Source organism: Mobula birostris, chromosome 1 (genome assembly GCF_030028105.1).
Source record: "Mobula birostris isolate sMobBir1 chromosome 1, sMobBir1.hap1, whole genome shotgun sequence".
In the NCBI taxonomy this organism is placed as follows: Eukaryota; Metazoa; Chordata; class Chondrichthyes; order Myliobatiformes; family Myliobatidae; genus Mobula; species Mobula birostris.
Window position 1 is genome coordinate 226,340,029 of NC_092370.1, and position 17,601 is coordinate 226,357,629.

Consider the following 17,601-nt stretch of genomic DNA (forward strand, 5'->3'; position numbering starts at 1 on the left):
ACAAAATATAATTAATCTATAATGTAGATTGATTAATTTCTTTGATTCTGAGCCGTACTTGTGACTCAGCCTATTAATTCCAAAACTGCAGCTCAGTTCCTTCATTTGTTTCTGATAGATGTCCATGGGCTTTTGTCCAGGTATAAGTACTTTGTAATCCCTGGTTGATGAGATAAACATTCTTTGGGGAAAGAATTCTAACAGTTATCTTCCTGCAGATATACGATTATCTTGAGAGTTTTTACATATAAGTACAGGAAAACCACAAAACATTATTTTCATATACCCACATTCAAGTGAAATGCCATTGTGGTTCAGGTCAAAGTATAAGCATGTCTCTGTACCATGTATCGTGTTCCCTCTGGCAAGTGATTCCTTTCCAAGGAAAGAAGAATTTTTCTGATCAAAATAATGGCTTAAATCCTTATATAGATTAATAAAATAGTGGGGAATGAATGGGGTATATAGTCAGACTTGTTTGTTCAAATTTTTAATCAAGGAACGAATGCACAGGCGCTTGAATGTCAGCGAGTTAGACCGGCAGGAAGAGTTTAAAAAGAAGACAGCTTTATAGAATGGGTGTCAGAGGAGCGGGCACCAGAGTAGAGGGAGACAGAGTAGGAGGGTTTTGGCTCAACAGGGCTTCAGCAATAACAGGTCGAGGCAAGGTAGGTGAAGGATAGGAATAGAAAGTATGTTTGTGAGCCTGGTGTTCTGTACTGGGTGTCTCAGCCTCCCCGATGGCCACATCTGTGTTAGGTGCCAGGTGCGTCGAGCTGCAGCTCCTTAGGGCCCGGGTTAGGGAACTGGAGATGCAGCTTGATGACCTTCGTCTGGTCAGGAAAAGTGAGGAGGTGATAGAGAGGAGCTATAGGCAGGTAGTCACACCAGGGCCTGGGGAGACAGATAAGTGGGTAACAGTCAGGAGAGGAAAGGGCAAGAGTCAGATACTAAAGAGTATCGCTTAACAATAAGTACTCCTATTTACTGCTGGGGGGGACGACCTACCTGGGGGAATAGTGGCCATGCCTCTGGCACAAAGTCTGGCCCTGTGGCTCAGAAGGGTAGGAAAAGGAAGCGGATGGCAGCAGTGAAAGGGGATTCAATAGTTAGAGGGTCAGACAGGCGATTCTATGGACACAGGAAAGAAACACTGATGATAGTTTGCCTTCCAGGTGCCAGGGTCCGGGATGTTTCTGATCACGTCCACGACATCCTGAAATAGGAAGGTGACCAGCCAGAGGTTGTGGTGCATATTGGTACCAGCGATATAGGTAGGAAAAGGGAGGAGGTCCTGAAAACAGACTACAGGGAGTCAGAAAGGAAGTTGAGAAGCAGGACCACAAAGGTAGTCATCTCGGGATTACTGCCTGTGCCAAGCGACTGTGTGTATATAATGGTGAGGTCAAGGATAAGTGCATGGCTGAGGGATTGGAGCAGGGGGTAGAGATTCAGATTCCTGGATCATTGGGACTTCTCTTGGGGCAGGTGTGACCTGTACAAAAAGGACGGGTTGCACTTGAATCCGAGGAGGACCAATATCCTGGCAGGGAGGTTTTCCAAGGCTGCTGGTGAGAGTTTAAACTAGAATTGCTGGGGTTGGGAGCCGAACTGAAGAGACGGAGGAAGGGGCGGTTGGCTCACAAATAGAGAAAGCTTGTAGGCCATGTGAGAGGGAGGATAGGCAGGTGAAAGAGAAGGGATACACTCAGACTGATGGTTTGAGATATGTCTATTTTAATGCAAGGAGCATCATGAACAAAGCGGATGAACTTAGAGCGTGGATCAGTACTTGGACCTATGATGTTTTGGTCATGACAGGGGCTTGTATGGCTCAGGGGCAGAAATGGCTACTTAGAATGCAAGGCTTTAGATGTTTCAGAAAGGACAGGGAGGGAGGCAAAAGAGGTGGGGGAGTGGCACTGCTGATGAGACAGAGTGTCACGGCTGCAGAAAAGGAGGAAGTCATGGAGGGATTGTCCACTCAGTGTTTGTGGGTGGTAGTTAGGAACAGCAAGGGGTCAATAATTCTATTAGGTGTTTTTTATAGACCACCCAATGGTATCTGGGACATTGAGTAGCAAATAGGGAGGCATTTCTGGAAAGATGCAATAATAACAGGGTTGTCGTGGTGGGAGATATTAATTTCCTTAATATTGATTGGCATCTCCCTAGAGCAAGGGGTTCAGATGGGGTGGAATTTGTTAGGTGTGTTCAGGAAGGTTTCCTGACACAATGTGTAGATAAGCCTACAAGAGGAGAGGCTGTACTTGATCTGGTATTGGGAAATGAACCTGGTCCGGTGTCAGTTCTCTCAGTGGAAGAGCATTTTAGAGATAGTGATCACAATTCTGTCTCCTTTACGGTAGCATTGGAGAGGGATAGGAACAGACAAGTTAGGAAAGTGTTTAATTGGACTAAGGGGAAATATGAAGCTAGCAGGCAGGAACTTGAAAGCATAAATTGGGAACAGATGTTCTCAGGGAAATGTACAGCAGAAATGTGGCAAATGTTCAGGGGACATTTGCATGGCATTCTGCACAGGTATGTTCCAGTGAGACAGGGAAAGGATGGTAGGGTACAGGAATCATAGTGTACAATGGCTGTTGAAAATCTAGTCAAGAAGAAAAGAAACGCTTACAAAAGGTTCAAAAAAGTAGGTAATGATAGAGATCCAGAAAACTATAAGGCTAGCAGGAAGGAGCTTAAGAATGAAATTAGGAGAGCCAGAAGGGGCCATGAGAAGGACTTGGCCAGCACGACTAAGGAAAACCCCAAGGCATTCTACAAGTATATGAAGAGCAAGAGGATAAGACGTGAGAGAATAGGACCAATCAAGTGTGACAGTGGAAAAGTGTGTGTGGAACCGGAGGAGATAGTGGAGGTATTTAATGAATACTTTGCTTCAGTATTCACTGTGGAAAAGGACCTTAGCGATTGTAGGGATGACTTACAGCGGACTGAAAAGCTTGAGCATATGGACGTTAAGAAAGACGATGTACTGGAGTTTTTGGAAAGCATCAAGTTGGATAAATCACCGGGACTGGACGTGATATACCCCAGGCTGCTGTGGGAGGCGAGGGAGGAGATTGCTGAGCCTCTGGCAATGATCTCTGCATCATCAATGGGGACGGGAGAGGTTCCGGAGGACTGGAAGGTTGCAGGTGTTGTTCCCTCACTCAAGAAAGGGAGTGGAGATAGCCCAGGAAATTATAGACCAGTGAGTCTTACTTCAGTGGTTGGTAAGATGATGGAGAAGATCCTGAGAGGCAGGATTTATGAACATTTAGAGAGGCATAATATGATTAGAAATAGTCAGCATGGCTTTGTCAAAAGCAGGTCGTGCCTTACGAGCCTGATTGATTTTTTTGAGGATGTGACTAAACACATTGATGAAGATAGAGCAGTAGACGTAGTATATATGGATTTCAACAAGGCATTTGATAAGGTACCCCATACAAGGCTTATTGAGAAAGTAAGGAGGCATGGGATCCAAGGAGACGTTGCTTTATGGATCCAGAATTGGCTTGCTCAGAGAAGGCAAAGAGTGGTTGTAGACAGGTCATATTCTGCATGGAGGTTGGTGACCAGTGGTGTGCCTCAGGGATCTGTTCTGGGTCCTCTTCTCTTTGTGATTTTATATAAATGACCTGGATGAGGAAGTAGAGGGATGGGTTAGTAAATTTGCTGATGACACAAAGGTTGGGGGTGTTGTGGATTGTGTGGAGGGCTGACAGAGGTTACAGTGGGACATCGATAGGATGCAAAACTGAGCTGAGAGGTGGCAGATGGAGTTCAACCCAGATAAGTGTGAGGTGGTTCATTTTGGTAGGTCAAATATGATGGCAGAATATAGTATTAATAGTAAGACTCTTGGCAGTGTAGAGGATCAGAGGGATCTTGGGGTCCGAGTCCATCGGACACTCGAAGCTGCTGTGCAGGTTGACTGTTTGCTTAAGAAGGCAAATGGTGCATTGGCCTTCATCAACCATGGGATTGGTACGTGGACAAGAATGGAATCAAGGATTAAGGGCCACATTTCATGGGAAGGTTTTAAAAGTCTACAGAAGGCAACTAAAAAAGCCATAAGAAATGGGAAAAATTAATTATGAATGTAAGCTAGCCAAAAATAAAAAAGATAATATCAAAGATTTTTTCAGATATATAAAGAGTAAAAGAGAGGAGAGAGTGGATATTGGACCACTGGAAAATTATGCTGCAAAGCTAATAATGGGGTACAAAGAAATGGTATTTTGCATCAGTCTTCTCTGTGGAAGACACTAGCAGAGATTTGAGAGTGTTGGGGCAGGAACAATTGAATGTAGTTGTTATTACTAAGGAGAAGGTGCTTGGGAAGCAAATAGGTCTGAAGGTAGATATATCACCTGGACCAGATGAACTATACCCCAGTGTTCTGAAAGAGGTAGCTGAAGAGAGTGTGGAGTCAATAGTAATAATCTTTCAAGAATCACTTGATTCAGAGCTGATTCCAGAGAACTGGAAAATTGCAAATAAGACCATAAGATGCAGGAGCAGAATTAGGCCATTTGACCCATCAAATCTGTTCAACCATTTCATCATGGCTGATCCAATTTCCACTCAGCCCCAATCTCCTGCCTTCTTCCCAAATCTCTTCATGCCCTAACCAATCAAGAATCTAACAACCTCTGTCATGAAAATACATAAGGATTTGGCCTTCACAGCTGCTTGTGGCAAAGAATTACACAGAGTTACCACGCACCCTGACCTGCTGCGTTCACCAGCAACTTTGATGTGTGTTGCTTGAATTTCCAGCATCTGCAGAATTCCTTGTGTGGATGCACTGAATCAGAATCAGGTTTAGTATCACTGGCATGTGTTGTGAAATTTGTTAACTTAGTAACAGTAGTTCAATGCAATACATAACATAGAAGAAAAAAATAATGATAAATTAGTAAATCAATTACAGTATATGTATATTGAATATATTAAAAATCATGCAGAAAAACAGAAATTATATATATATATAAAAAGTGAGGTAGTGTTCAAGGGTTCAGTGTCCATTTAGGAATTGGATGGCAGAGGGAAAAAGCTGTTCTTGAATCACTGAGTGTGTGCCTTCAGGCTTCTGTATCTCCCACCTGATGGTAACAGTGAAAAAAGGGCATGCCTTGGGTGCTGGAGGTCCTTAATAATGGACACTGCCTTTCTGAGACACTGCTCCTTGAATATGTCCTGGATACTTTGTAGGCTAGTACCCAAGATGGCCCAATTCTCTTTCTATGTCTTATGGTCTAAATCAGGAAAATAAGATTAACATAGATAGACATCCCAATTAGCATGGACCAGTCAGATCAAAGGGCCTGTTTTTGTGTGGTACAACTGCATCTATAATTCTTTCATTGCATCGCTGTGGAAGATGCCTAATTTTGTGGCTTTGGTTATATCCTCTGCAGAAATATCTATTTTTGTATATTTTTAATTTGTGAATTTTAAATTGCAAATTTAATTTTAATTGTTTTTTTAAACCTATAGAATGAGCGAGCATACTCTTTTTGTGGAACCATAGAATACATGGCTCCTGAAATTGTGCAAGGAGGTGATGCAGGACATGATAAGGTATGTGATCTCTGTCATTGGAATTGATGTGTTTGCGGTGAGTAGTGGATGTGGTGGGTTGAAGCTGAGATCCATCACACAGCTTTGTAGTGTGGGCTTCAGTAGGTTTTTTCACAATATAAATATTGCAAATTTGACTCAAAAGTCTGTTCTTTCCACGAAGTTTCCAAACATCTTTAACTCCAAAAGGTTTTTAGTTCAAAAGATTTCTACTACAATGAAGTCCTGAAAGCCTGTAGCTTCCCTAGCATCTTAAGGGGAGAAAGTTATTAATGCTGTAAACAAGAAGCTTTGATTTGAAATTCAACTCCAGGTTGTCTGAAAACCTTGCTAAAAGAAAGGAACTCAAAATACATTGGAAAAAAAAGACCATAAGATATAGGAACAGAATTAGGCCACCCAGCCCATCAAATCTCCAAAATTCCATTATAGCTGATTTATTATCCCTCTCAACCCCATTCTCCTACAGGCTCCCCATAAGCTCTGATAGGCTTACTAATCAAGAACCTGTAACCTTCTCCTTAAATATATCCAATGACTTGGCCTCCATAGTTGTCTATGGCAATGAATTCCAGAGATTCAGCACCGTCTTGCTAAACAAATTCTTCTGCATCTCTGTTCTAAAGGGATATCCTTCTGATCTGAGGCTGTACCCTCTGGTCCTAGACTCCATCAGTATAGGAAACATCTTCTCTCTGTCCCCTTTACCTAGGCCTTTTGATATTTGTTATGTTTCAGTACAATCCCCCCACCCCCATTCTCCATGGTGAAGAAGCAGAGTTAACTCCAGCGAGCACAGGCCCAGAGCTATCAGATACTTGACACACATTAATTCTTTCATTCCTGGATTCATTCTTGCAAACCTCTGGATCCTTTCCAATGCCAGCACATCCGTTCTTACATAAGGGGGCCCCAAACTGCTCACAACACTCCAATTGTGGTCTGACCAATGAATTAAAAGCCTGTAGCAGTGTGCTACACACACCGCTAGAATAACCACACGGAGTCGGTGAGTTGGAGTTGCAATGAAAGAGGTTTATTCAAACTTGGCAGCCTGCTTTAAAGCCTTCCCGTTCCCGCCCTCCCTGGGCGGGACTACTGTGGGGAATGCATATTCCCAGACCTTTTCCGCGCGCAGGACTTTTCCCCTGCTGGTGAAGATGGCCTGGCGCCCTTTTGGGGGCCGGCCCTCTGCTTGCGCGCGCTGTTGTGAGCCGGTTCGTGTGTGCTAGAAAGTGGGTCGCCACAAGCCTTCACATTACATCCTTGCTTTTACATTCCAGTCCTCTCAGAATGAATGCTAATTTTGCATTTGTCTTCCTCACTACCACCTCAACTTGCAAATTAACCTTTAGGTCAGTGGTTTCCAATCATTTTTATGCCATGGACCAATGCCATTAAGCAAGGTTATCCCTTCCCATTTAGAAAATAGTTTATGCCTTTATTCCTTCTACCAAAGTGCCTGACCATACACTTCCCTATACTGTATTCCACTTGCCACTTCTTTGTCCATTCTCCTAATCTGTTTACGTTTATCTGCAGATTACCTACTTCAGCAACACTACCTGCCCTCTACCTATATCTGGATTGTCTGCAAACTTGGCCACAAGCTATCGGTTCTGTCATCCAAATCATTGACATACAGCATAAAAAGAAACGGCCCCAATACTAACCCCTGTGAAACACCACTAGTCACTAGTAGCCAACCAGAAAAGGCTCCCTTTATAAACGAGAAAATCTGAAGATGCTGGAAGTCTGAGCAACACACACAAAATGCTGCGGGAACTCTGCAGGCCAGGCAGCATCTATGGAAAAGAAGTACAGTCGACATTTCGGGCCGAAACCCTTCGGCAGGACTGGTGAAAAAAGGCTCCCTTTATTCCCACTCTTTGCCTCCTGTCAGTCAGCCAATCTTCCAACCATGACAGTATCGTTCCTATAATACCGTGGGCTCTTATCTTATTATTTAGCAATCTCATGTGCAGCACCTTGTCAAAGGCCTTCTGAAAATCCAAGTACACAACATCCACTGACTCTCCTTTGTCTAACATTTGATGGTTCTTCCAGGATTTGTTGATACAGACTCTGTACTTTTACCTTTAAAGGGGGGTGAAGTAAGAAACTGGGTGAGGTTAGGTGAAAAAGGTAAAGGGCTGGAGAAGAATTAATCTGGATGCAACATATTGATGCAGTTATAAATGTAAAACTCGTTGCCTCTAGTGGCATGATCTCGGGGGTGGCTCCCCTCCCCGACCAAACTTCAGCATTCTTGTTTGGGTGGACGCTGCGTGTTGTGTCCTCTGTGTAACATCAGTACCCTGAAATAACATTCAGTCCACAATGTGCGGTTAAACAATTAAGATTTTATATTTAAGTTTGGGGTTAGTAGAGAAACAAAAGAAAAGGAAAACAAATAAAATGCGCCAATAATCTCCAGTGCACAAATGTTGGAGCTCACGGATTCCCTTTCGCTGATCCTCCTTCACTAGTCAGTCCCTGGGCTCCCGCCCCGAGCCCAGGCCCAGCGGGTCCGGCAACCGTCTCCTCAAGTCACGCCTTCTCTCTTCATCCTCCTCGTGCCTTCTGCCCCAAGCCCATGCAAACTAACAGCTTTCACACAGACAGAAAGAATAATATCTATCCCAATTGGTTAGCAAATGAATACGTCCCGTTATCACTAATTATAACCCAAACATGCTGCTATAGGGGACCACTGTCTCAGCAGTTAACAGTACAGAGAAGCCATTTTATTCACCTTAGCAGTAACATAAAAGAAGAAACCCTTACATAAAGAAGGTAAGACAGCGGCTATATTTCATTAGGAATTTGGGGAGATCTGGTTTGTCAACTAAAACATTCAAAAACTTCTGCAAATATACCATGAAGAGCATTCTGACTGGCTGCATCACCATCTGGCATGAAGGGGGTGGAGCTACTGCACAAAAATCGAAGTTAGGTTGCAAAAACGTAATATTAAGTCAGCTTGGTCATGGGTACTAGCCTCTGTAGTATCTCAGATATCTTCAAAGAGTGGTACCTTAGGAAGGTGGCTTCCATCATTAAGGACCCCCACCACCCAGGACATGCCCTCTTCTCATTATTACTGTCGGAAAGGAGATACAGAAGCCTGAAGGCATACACCCAGTGATTCAGGAACAGTGTCTTCCCCTCTGCCATTCAATTTCCAAATGGACATTGAATCCATGAACGCTACTTTGCTGCATTTTTATTTCTGTTTTGCAGTACTTATTTTAACGTAATTATTTTGTGGACATATGTACTTACTGTAGATAAGTTTTGTTTTCTATATTTGCTTGTGTATGTAATGCAGTGGTTCATATTTTTACTGTTATGCTGTATGCATTTCATTTTGGCAGCTCTGTAAGAGCTGTTTGTTCTGTTTTCATGCTTGTTTGGGTTACAGTTGAAGATGAGAGAGAGGAGGAATGTGTGCCATCCAATTAGGATGGTCAGATTAAGGGGAGGTTTCTCTGGTGAAGGACACTAAGGTTGGGTTTGGAGCTTTTGTTCGAGAGGAGATGAAGAGAGAAGATGCTGGGGAGAACCGGTTGTAGCATATGTTCCAGTTGCAGATCCGTTTATTCGAGATGGATTGTGAGCGACATTTGGAAGGTGGTGTGTGCTTTCTCGTTGACTGGGGGCCCAGCATGTGAGTGACAGAGAATTTAAAGATGAGATCCAACTTGTGCACCTTTAACTGTTTAATTAGAATGGGCCCTTTTCTTCTTGTTATTCTTTGCTAACCCTTCAGTTGAGATTCATAAATATTCCTTTAATTGTATGCAGTGTGCTGTCTGTTATTTTGTTGCATTAATTTGTGACAGCGTAGTGAATTACACAGCATCCACACAAACCGGGGTTTGGGGTGGGATCAAGTACGCCTCAATTTCACGAGTTTGGCGGGGCCGGAGGTTGTCTTCTGTAGACTTGCACAGCCAAGGAAACCAGGATGTTTCATGTATTTCATTGTACTGCTGTCATAAAGTTAATAAATTTCACAACATATGCCAGTGATATTAAACCTAATTCTGATTCTGATCTGAGATGAAATGAGATTCAACCAGGGGAGAAAGGGAGGGAAGAGGAGCACCAGGGGGAGGTGATTGGCACGTGAGGAGAAAAGAAAGAGCTAAGAGGGGAGCCAGAATAGAAGAAGAGAGAAGGGGGAGGGGACCAGAAGTTAGAGAAATCGATGTTTATGCCATCAGATTGGGGGCTATCTAGATGGAATATGAGGTGTTGCTCCTCCAACCTGAGAGTGTGGCCTCATTGTGCAGTAAAGGAGGACATGACCAACATGTTGAAATAGGAATGAGGATTAGAAGCAATTCTGTAGTCTGTCATTCAAGACAACACCTCCCCCCCCCCCCCCCCCCCACCACCACTCCCTTTGGGAAACATTTTTTTCAGCAAATGTCTGCAAAATCCTTTAGAACCCCTGGGTGCAGGTCTGTAGATTTATTAAAGGAAAGTCATATCTGACTAACAGTTGAGATTTTATGATGACATGGAACAACAATGAAGAATGGTGCCTTTGAGGTCATCCACATGGATTTGTGGAAGGATTTCAACACAGTCCCAGATAGCAAGCTGCACATGTTTTACTCTTTTAAGAACAAATGAGAGAGAAAGAGAAAGCAGGAAACTTAAGAAGATAAAAGACACTACAGATGCTGAAATCTTAAAGACTGGTAAGGAAAGTATTAAAGACTGTGGCAAGGGAGCTATCACAAGTCTGGTAAAATATCAGTGGGATTAGACAAAGTCAGGATGGATTTCTTAGAAGGAAATGGTGTTTGACAAACCTACTGGAGTTTTTAAAAAATGTATAGATAAGGGAAATCCAGAGAATTGGGGTGTATTTGAATTTTAGAAAGTCTTTGAAAGAGTCCTGTAAAAAAAAATTAGGATGTGAAATTAAAGCACAGGTATCAAGGCTAATGTATTGACATGTTTGAAAATCGATTGACAGGAAATAAAATGAATAAATAGGGGTGGCAAGTGGTAAATTGGGTAACTAATGGGGCACTTAAGAGATGAGTACTTCAGGTTCGACTATTCATGATGTATAATGATTTAGATGAGGGAAAAATGTAGTAATTTTCAGTTTGTTGGTGACATGAAACTGGAGACAGTGACAAATAATGAGAACTGAAAACTTTGAGATAACCTCGATAGGGATCAAGGATCAACTTTATTTGCCATATACATTTACATGAATTAGAAGTTGTTGTGGTGTGTTGGCACAACATGCACCAAAAAAAGAAATCTCCCATTAATCTCCCTCCTAGTAAGCAGAAGAAGAGCTAGACCTGCCTATTCACCTTCTCCCTCACCTCCATTCAGTGCCTCAAACAGTCCTTCCGGGTGAGACAACACTCACTGGTGAGCCATTTGGGCTCATCTACTGTATCCAGTGCTCCCAATACGGTCTTCTCTAGATTAGAAAGACACAAAATAGATGGGGGACAGCTTTGTCAAGCACCTTTGCTCCATCTGCAAAAGGCAGGATTTCCCATTGGCTAACCACTTCAATTTCAATCCTCATTCCCATTCTGACATGGAAGTCCATATCCTCCACTACTGCCACGATGAGGCCACTCTCAGGTTGGAGGAGAACCCCTCATATTCTATCTGGATAGTCTCCAACCTGATGGCATGAACATTGATTTCTCTAACTTACGGTAATTTTCCCTCCTCTCCCTTCCCTTTTCTTCAATTCCCTACTCTGGCCCCCCTCTTCTCTTCTCCTCACCTCCCCGGTGTCCTCCTTCCCTTTCGCCCAAGGTCCACTTTCATCTCCTATGAGAATCCTTCTTCTCCAGTCCTTTATCTTTTCTACCTATAACTTCCCAGCTTCTTACTGCATCTCCCCTTCCCCAACCCATCTAGCCTCACCTTCTAGTTAGTACTCTTTTTCTCTTCTTCCCCCCCCCCCACCTTCTTCTGAAGAGTTTTGGCCCAAAATGTTAACTTTTTATTCATTTCCATAGATGCTGCTTGATTTGCTGAGTTCTTCAAGCATTTTGTCTGTGTTGCATTATAAGAAGTATTTGCATGCAGTACCGTTACTAAGGTAATAAATAGAGGGTGGGGGCCAGGTGGGTAACTGGAACGGTTGATCAGATTACCTGCCTGGGGCAAGACATTTAAAATATGCCATGAAGATTCTGTTTTAATAGCCCTATAGCACATTCCAGAAGAGAGATTTAGGAAAAGGTAGTTTACAGGGAGGGTAGTGTCAGCAATGAATTTCCTTCCCTCCTTTTTTGTCCTGGACACATATAAGTCCTGCAGTAATGATAGACTGCAGCCAGTTATCTTTTCTGCTGACCTAACAGTTCGCTGTAGTTCTCGTATATTTTGCACCAAACCAGATAGTAATGGCCGTTAAAAACCAGCCAGACATCAGGACAGTAATGATGGAAGAAGGAACAAGTTATCAAAAATTTGGCAGATGCAGTGTAACATGAATAATGTGAAATTATCCACCTTGGTAACATGCACACAATGCTGGACAAATCAGAAGGCCGGGCAGCATCTATGGAAAAGAGTAAACAGGGACATTTTGGGCTTAGGCGCTTCATCAGGACCCATGATGAGAGGTCTCAACCCAGAACATCAATTGTTACTTCTTTTCCATAGAAACTGTTTGGCCTTCTGATTTGTCCAGCATTTTGTGTGTATTGCTTTGGATTCCCAGAATCTGCAGAATTGCTCATGTTTGTTATCCACCTTGGTACTTCCTTGCCATAGAGGAAGTACAGTAAAACTCTCCGAATTCCAGCTAAGAGTGAAGAGATTAGATAAAAGAATTTTCTTTTCATTGGGGTTTAGTAACATGAAAGAGGAGGTAATTGAGCTTACAAAATGCTGGCAGGGATAGCTGGACTTCATGCAGGGAGGATGTTTATTCTTGGCAGGGTTGTTCTGAATACAGTATCAGATTATAAACCAAGAGATCTGGGACTGAAATGAGAACTTCCTCATTTTGAGTATGAACTTGTGGAATTCACAGCCATGGAAGATTGTTGAGGCCAAGTCATTGAATATGTTTGAGGAGAGGAACTAAATTCCTGGAGGGATAAAGCATCTAAAGATACTGAAACATAGAAAACCCACAGCACCGTACAGGCCCTTCAGCCCACAATGCTGTGCCAAACATTTACTTACTTTAGAAATAACCTGGGGTTACCCATAGCCCTCTATTTTCCTAAGCTCCATGTACCTATCCAGGGGCCTCTTAAAAGACCTTATTGTATTTGCCTCCACCACAGTCGCCGGCAGCCCACTTCACACACTTAGCACTCTCTGCGTTTAAAAAAAACAACTTACCCCTGACATCTCCTCTGTACCTACATCCAAACACCTTAAAACTGTGCTGTCTCATGTTAGCCATTTCAGCCCCGGGGAAAAAGCCTCTGACTATCCACACGACCAATGCCTTTCATCATTTTATATACCTCTATCAGGTCACCTCTCATCCTCCGTCACTCCAAGGAGAAAAGGCGAAGTTCATTTAACCTATTCTTGTACAGCATGCTCCCCAGTCCAGGCAACATCCTTGTAAATTTCCTGTGCAGCCTTTCAAGAGTTTCTACATCCTTCCTGTAGTGAGGTGACCAGAACTGAGCACAGTACTCCAAGTGGGGTTTGACCAGGGTTCTATACTGCTATAACATTACCTCTCGACTCTTGAACTCAATCCCACGGTTAAGATGAGCAATGCACTGTATGCCGCCTTAACCACACAGTCAACCTGCACAGCAGCTTTGAGTGTCCTGTGGACCTCTGAACCTCCACACTGGCAAGAGTCTTACCATTAATACTATATTCTGCCATCATATTTGACCAACCAAATAACCACCTCACACTTAACTGGGTTGAACTTCATCTGCCGCTTCTCAGCCCAGTTTTGCATCCTGTCAATGTCCCACTGTAACCTCTGTTAGCCCTCCACACTATCCACAACACCCACAACCTTGTGTCATCCGCAAATTTACTAACCCATCCCTTCACTTCCTCATCCAGGTCATAAAAATCACGAAGAGAAGAGGTCCCAGAACCACTTACCAACCACTGAAGTCAGACTTGCTGGTCTATAATTTCCTGAGCTATCCCTACTTCCTTTCTGGAATGAGGGAACAACATCTGTAACCCTCTAATCCTCTGGAACCTCTCCCATCCCCAATGATGATGCAAAGATCATTGCCAGAGGCTCAGCAATCTCCTCGTTCGCCTCCCACAGTAGCCTAGGGTATATCTCGTCCGGTCCTGGTGATTTATCCAACTTGATGCTTTCCAAAAGCTCCAGCACATCCTCTTTCTTAATGTCTATATGCTCGAGTTTTCAGTCCGCTCTAAGTCATCCCTACAATCACCAAGGTCCTTTTCCATAGTGAATACTGAAGCAAAGTATTCATTAAGTACCTCTGCTATCTCTATACACACTTTTCCACCGTCGCACTTGATTGGTCCTACTCTCTTAAGTTTTATCCTCTTGCTCTTCACATACTTCTAGAATGCCTTGCTCACATGTCATGCTCTCCAAGACCTTCTCATGGCCCTTTCTGGCTCTCCTAATTTCATTCTTAAACTCCTTCCTGCTAGCCTTATAATCTCATAGATCTCTATCAGTACCTAGTTTTTTGACCCTTTCATAAGCTTTTCTTTTCTTCTTGGCTAGATTTTCAATAACCTTTGTACACCATGGTTCCTGTACCCTACCATCCTTTCCCTGTATCACTGGAACATACCTATGCAGAATGCCACGCAAATGTCTCCTGAACATTTGCCACATTTCTGCTGTACATTTCCCTGAGAATATCTGTTCCCAATTTATGCTTCCAAGTTCCTGCCTGATAGCTTTATATTTCCCCTTAGTCCAATTAAACACTTTCCTAACTTGTCTGTTCCTATCCCTCTCCAATGCTATGGTAAAGGAGATAGAATTGTGATCACTATCTCCAAAATGCTCTCCACTAAGAGACCTGACACCTGACCAGGTTCATTTCCCAATACCAGATCAAGTACACCCTCTCTTGTAGGCTTATCTACACATAGTGTCAGGAAACCTTCCTGAACACACCTAACAAACTCCACCCAATCTAAACCCCTTGCTCTAGGGCAGGGGTCCCCAACCTTTTTTGCACCGCCAACCGGTGGGGGGTGGGTGTTGTGTTCAAGTAGGATTAAACTCACCTGAACATGTCTTTTACAGTTAGGGTTGCCAACTTTCTCACTCCCAAATAAAGGACAAAAGTAGCAGTCAAATCCCAGGACACTTTACCCCGGGAAGGACTGCCATGACCATGAAGCCTTGTTCGGGCACCTGTGTGTGCATGCATGACGTGCGCATGCGCGTACGTGCCGATTTCCCCCCCCCCCCCCACAAATCGGTTTTGCCTTCATCTTCCTGACTATACTGTACATTCATTACTTCTACTTTATATAGGCTGTGTATTTATCGTATCATTCCTGCTTTTACTATATGTTAGTGTTACTTATTTTCGGTTTTATGCATCATTTGGTATGATTTGTTCGGTTATTTCTTGGGTCTGGGAATGCTCAAAAATTTTTCCCATATAAATCAATGGTAATTGCTTCTTCGCTTCACGCCATTTTGGCACGAAAGGTTTCATAGGAATGCTCTACCTTAGCGGGGGAAATATGGGACAAGGGTGGTCCCGTATGAGACAAACCAATTTAGCCCAATATACAGGATGTCCCGGCAAATATGGGACAGTTGGTAACCCTATGTTCAAATTCAACAGTGCATGACAGGGAATGAGAAAGGGTGCAGCTGACTCATATAGTTTCCTCACGGCCCGGTACCGGTTGTGGGCCCGGTGGTTGGGGACCGCTGCTCTAGGGAGATGCCAATCACTATTAGGAAAATTAAAATTTCCCACCACTACAACCCTGTTATTATTACATCTTTCTGGAATCTGTCTGCCTATTTACTCCTCGATGTCTCAGTTACTATTGGGTGGTCTTGCTGTTCCTAACTTCCACCCACAAACACTGAGTGGACAATCCCTCCATGACTTCCTCCTGTTCTGCAGCCGTGATACTATCTCTGATCAGCAGTGCCGCGTCCCCACCTCTTTTGCCTCCCTCCCTGTCCTTTCTGAAACATCTAAAGCCTGGCACTCTTAAGTAGCCATTCCTGCCCCTGAGCCATCCAAGTCTCTGTAATGGCCACAACATCTTAGCTCCAAGTGCTGATATGGGGAGAAAGGACATCAATATGGTTCTGAAAGGGGCAGTTTGCTTTGGTTATATTGAATTGTGGAGCAGACTCAAAGGACCAAATGACTTACTAGTTGTCCACCTTCCGTGTTTCAGGCAAATTACATTCAAAATTTAGTAGCAGGAGGCAAAGATGTTTTTATTTGAGGGGTTTCACGGGGCTAGGTACTCAGTAGCAAATATAAGGCGTGCATGTTGCAGCATCATATAAAAAGTTGTGTGACTGGCACTGATGTTTAAAACATTAGCCTGCAAGGGAACAGAAGTGGTTTAGCCAATTGTAACATTGTTTTCTTTGTCTAGCAAAGACATGAGAGGCTAAACAGCCTTGGGTGTCATTTAAATAATCCAAGACTTTATGAGATATCTGTAGGTCTGGCAGTCTTCATCATGATGTGGGTTTGCGTGACATCAACGGGGATTTGTTACAATTTGCTTTTAATCTCTTGTATGTCAGCTTAATAGTGATTAGCGATTTTCATTGCTGCAGTTATTTTTGTCATGCAATGCCTCTTACCTTCATCCTGTGTTATTTATTTCCCAGTGTTCATGGAATTTTCTGATTGGGAAAAGCCCATCTACAACAAGTGGCTTTCTCAAAAGTGGCAAAATTGGTTTCTCCACAAGACTTTTTGAAAAGTGGCCTCTTCTCCATTGTCACCCTTGGCAGTGTGAGGTGAAGTGGGAGCTGAATGAACCTGGATATGCATAACTGATTCAGTTTTCCACAGCTGAGGACCGAAAATGCTTAACATTGAAGCTGTTGTGTTGCCAGCTCTGGTTTTATTTTTAATGGATGCATCAAATATTGCACTTCATAATTATAAACAAAATCATGCCAAGCTGGGAGCTGTTCTTGGCCAACAAATTAACTTAGGAGGATTGTGCTGTGATTTAAATGCTCAACAAAGAGCAATACTGAACAAACTGGATTTTCTCTGTACTTCGTAATAAATGTGGTATGTTAGATTGTATGACGTACAATCCTATTGTAAATTAATCTAGCCCTCTTCTTTGCTTAGGCTGTAGATTGGTGGAGCCTTGGGGTGCTGATGTATGAGCTAAAAACTGGAGCATCGCCCTTTACTGTCGATGGAGAAAAAAATTCACAAGCCGAGATTTCAAAGTAAGGAGTGCAATTTCTTTTGTAACACAGACTTTATCATTTAACTGCAGGTGAAAAAGACTATCCAAATCGTTCTTTCACAAAGATAAAATTAAATAAATAAATTTAGCCCATCTTTCTCCAAGCCCCAACCCTCCAAGTATCTATCCAAGTGCTTAGAGTCATAGAAAAGTACAGCACAAAAATAGACCCTTTGAACCATCTAGTCCATGACAAGCCATTTTAAGCTGCCTACTCCCATCGACCTGCACTGGTACCATAGCCCTCATACCCCTACCATTAATGTACCTATTCAAATTTCTCTTAACCATCAAAATCGAGCTCGCATGCACCACTTGCACTGGCAGCACATTCCACACTCTCACAACCCACTAAATGAAGGCATTTCCCTTCTTGTTCCCCTTAAACTTTTCACCCTTAACTCATGACCTCTAGTTGTAGTCCCACCCAACCTCAGTGGAAAAAGCCTGCTTGCATTTACCTTTCTACACCCCACATAATTTTGTATACATCTATCAAATCTTTGATGTTCCAAGGAATAAAGTCCTAACCTATTCAATCTTTCCATATAACTTTAGTCCTTCAGATCTGGCAACATCCTTATA

At 43.0% G+C, this 17,601-nt stretch overlaps 1 protein-coding gene across 3 annotated transcripts in view; it reads left to right on the plus strand.

Annotated features, from left to right (window-relative positions):
* rps6ka5 (ribosomal protein S6 kinase, polypeptide 5) overlaps positions 1-17,601 on the plus strand; it is a 315,467-nt gene that overhangs the window by 213,420 nt on the left and 84,446 nt on the right. For all 3 annotated transcript variants that reach the window (XM_072272845.1, XM_072272856.1, XM_072272865.1), the window contains 2 exons: positions 5,515-5,598; positions 16,893-16,996. In XM_072272845.1, the coding sequence (XP_072128946.1) occupies positions 5,515-5,598; positions 16,893-16,996 (188 nt within the window). Of the gene's footprint in view, positions 1-5,514; positions 5,599-16,892; positions 16,997-17,601 lie in introns of those variants that run through there.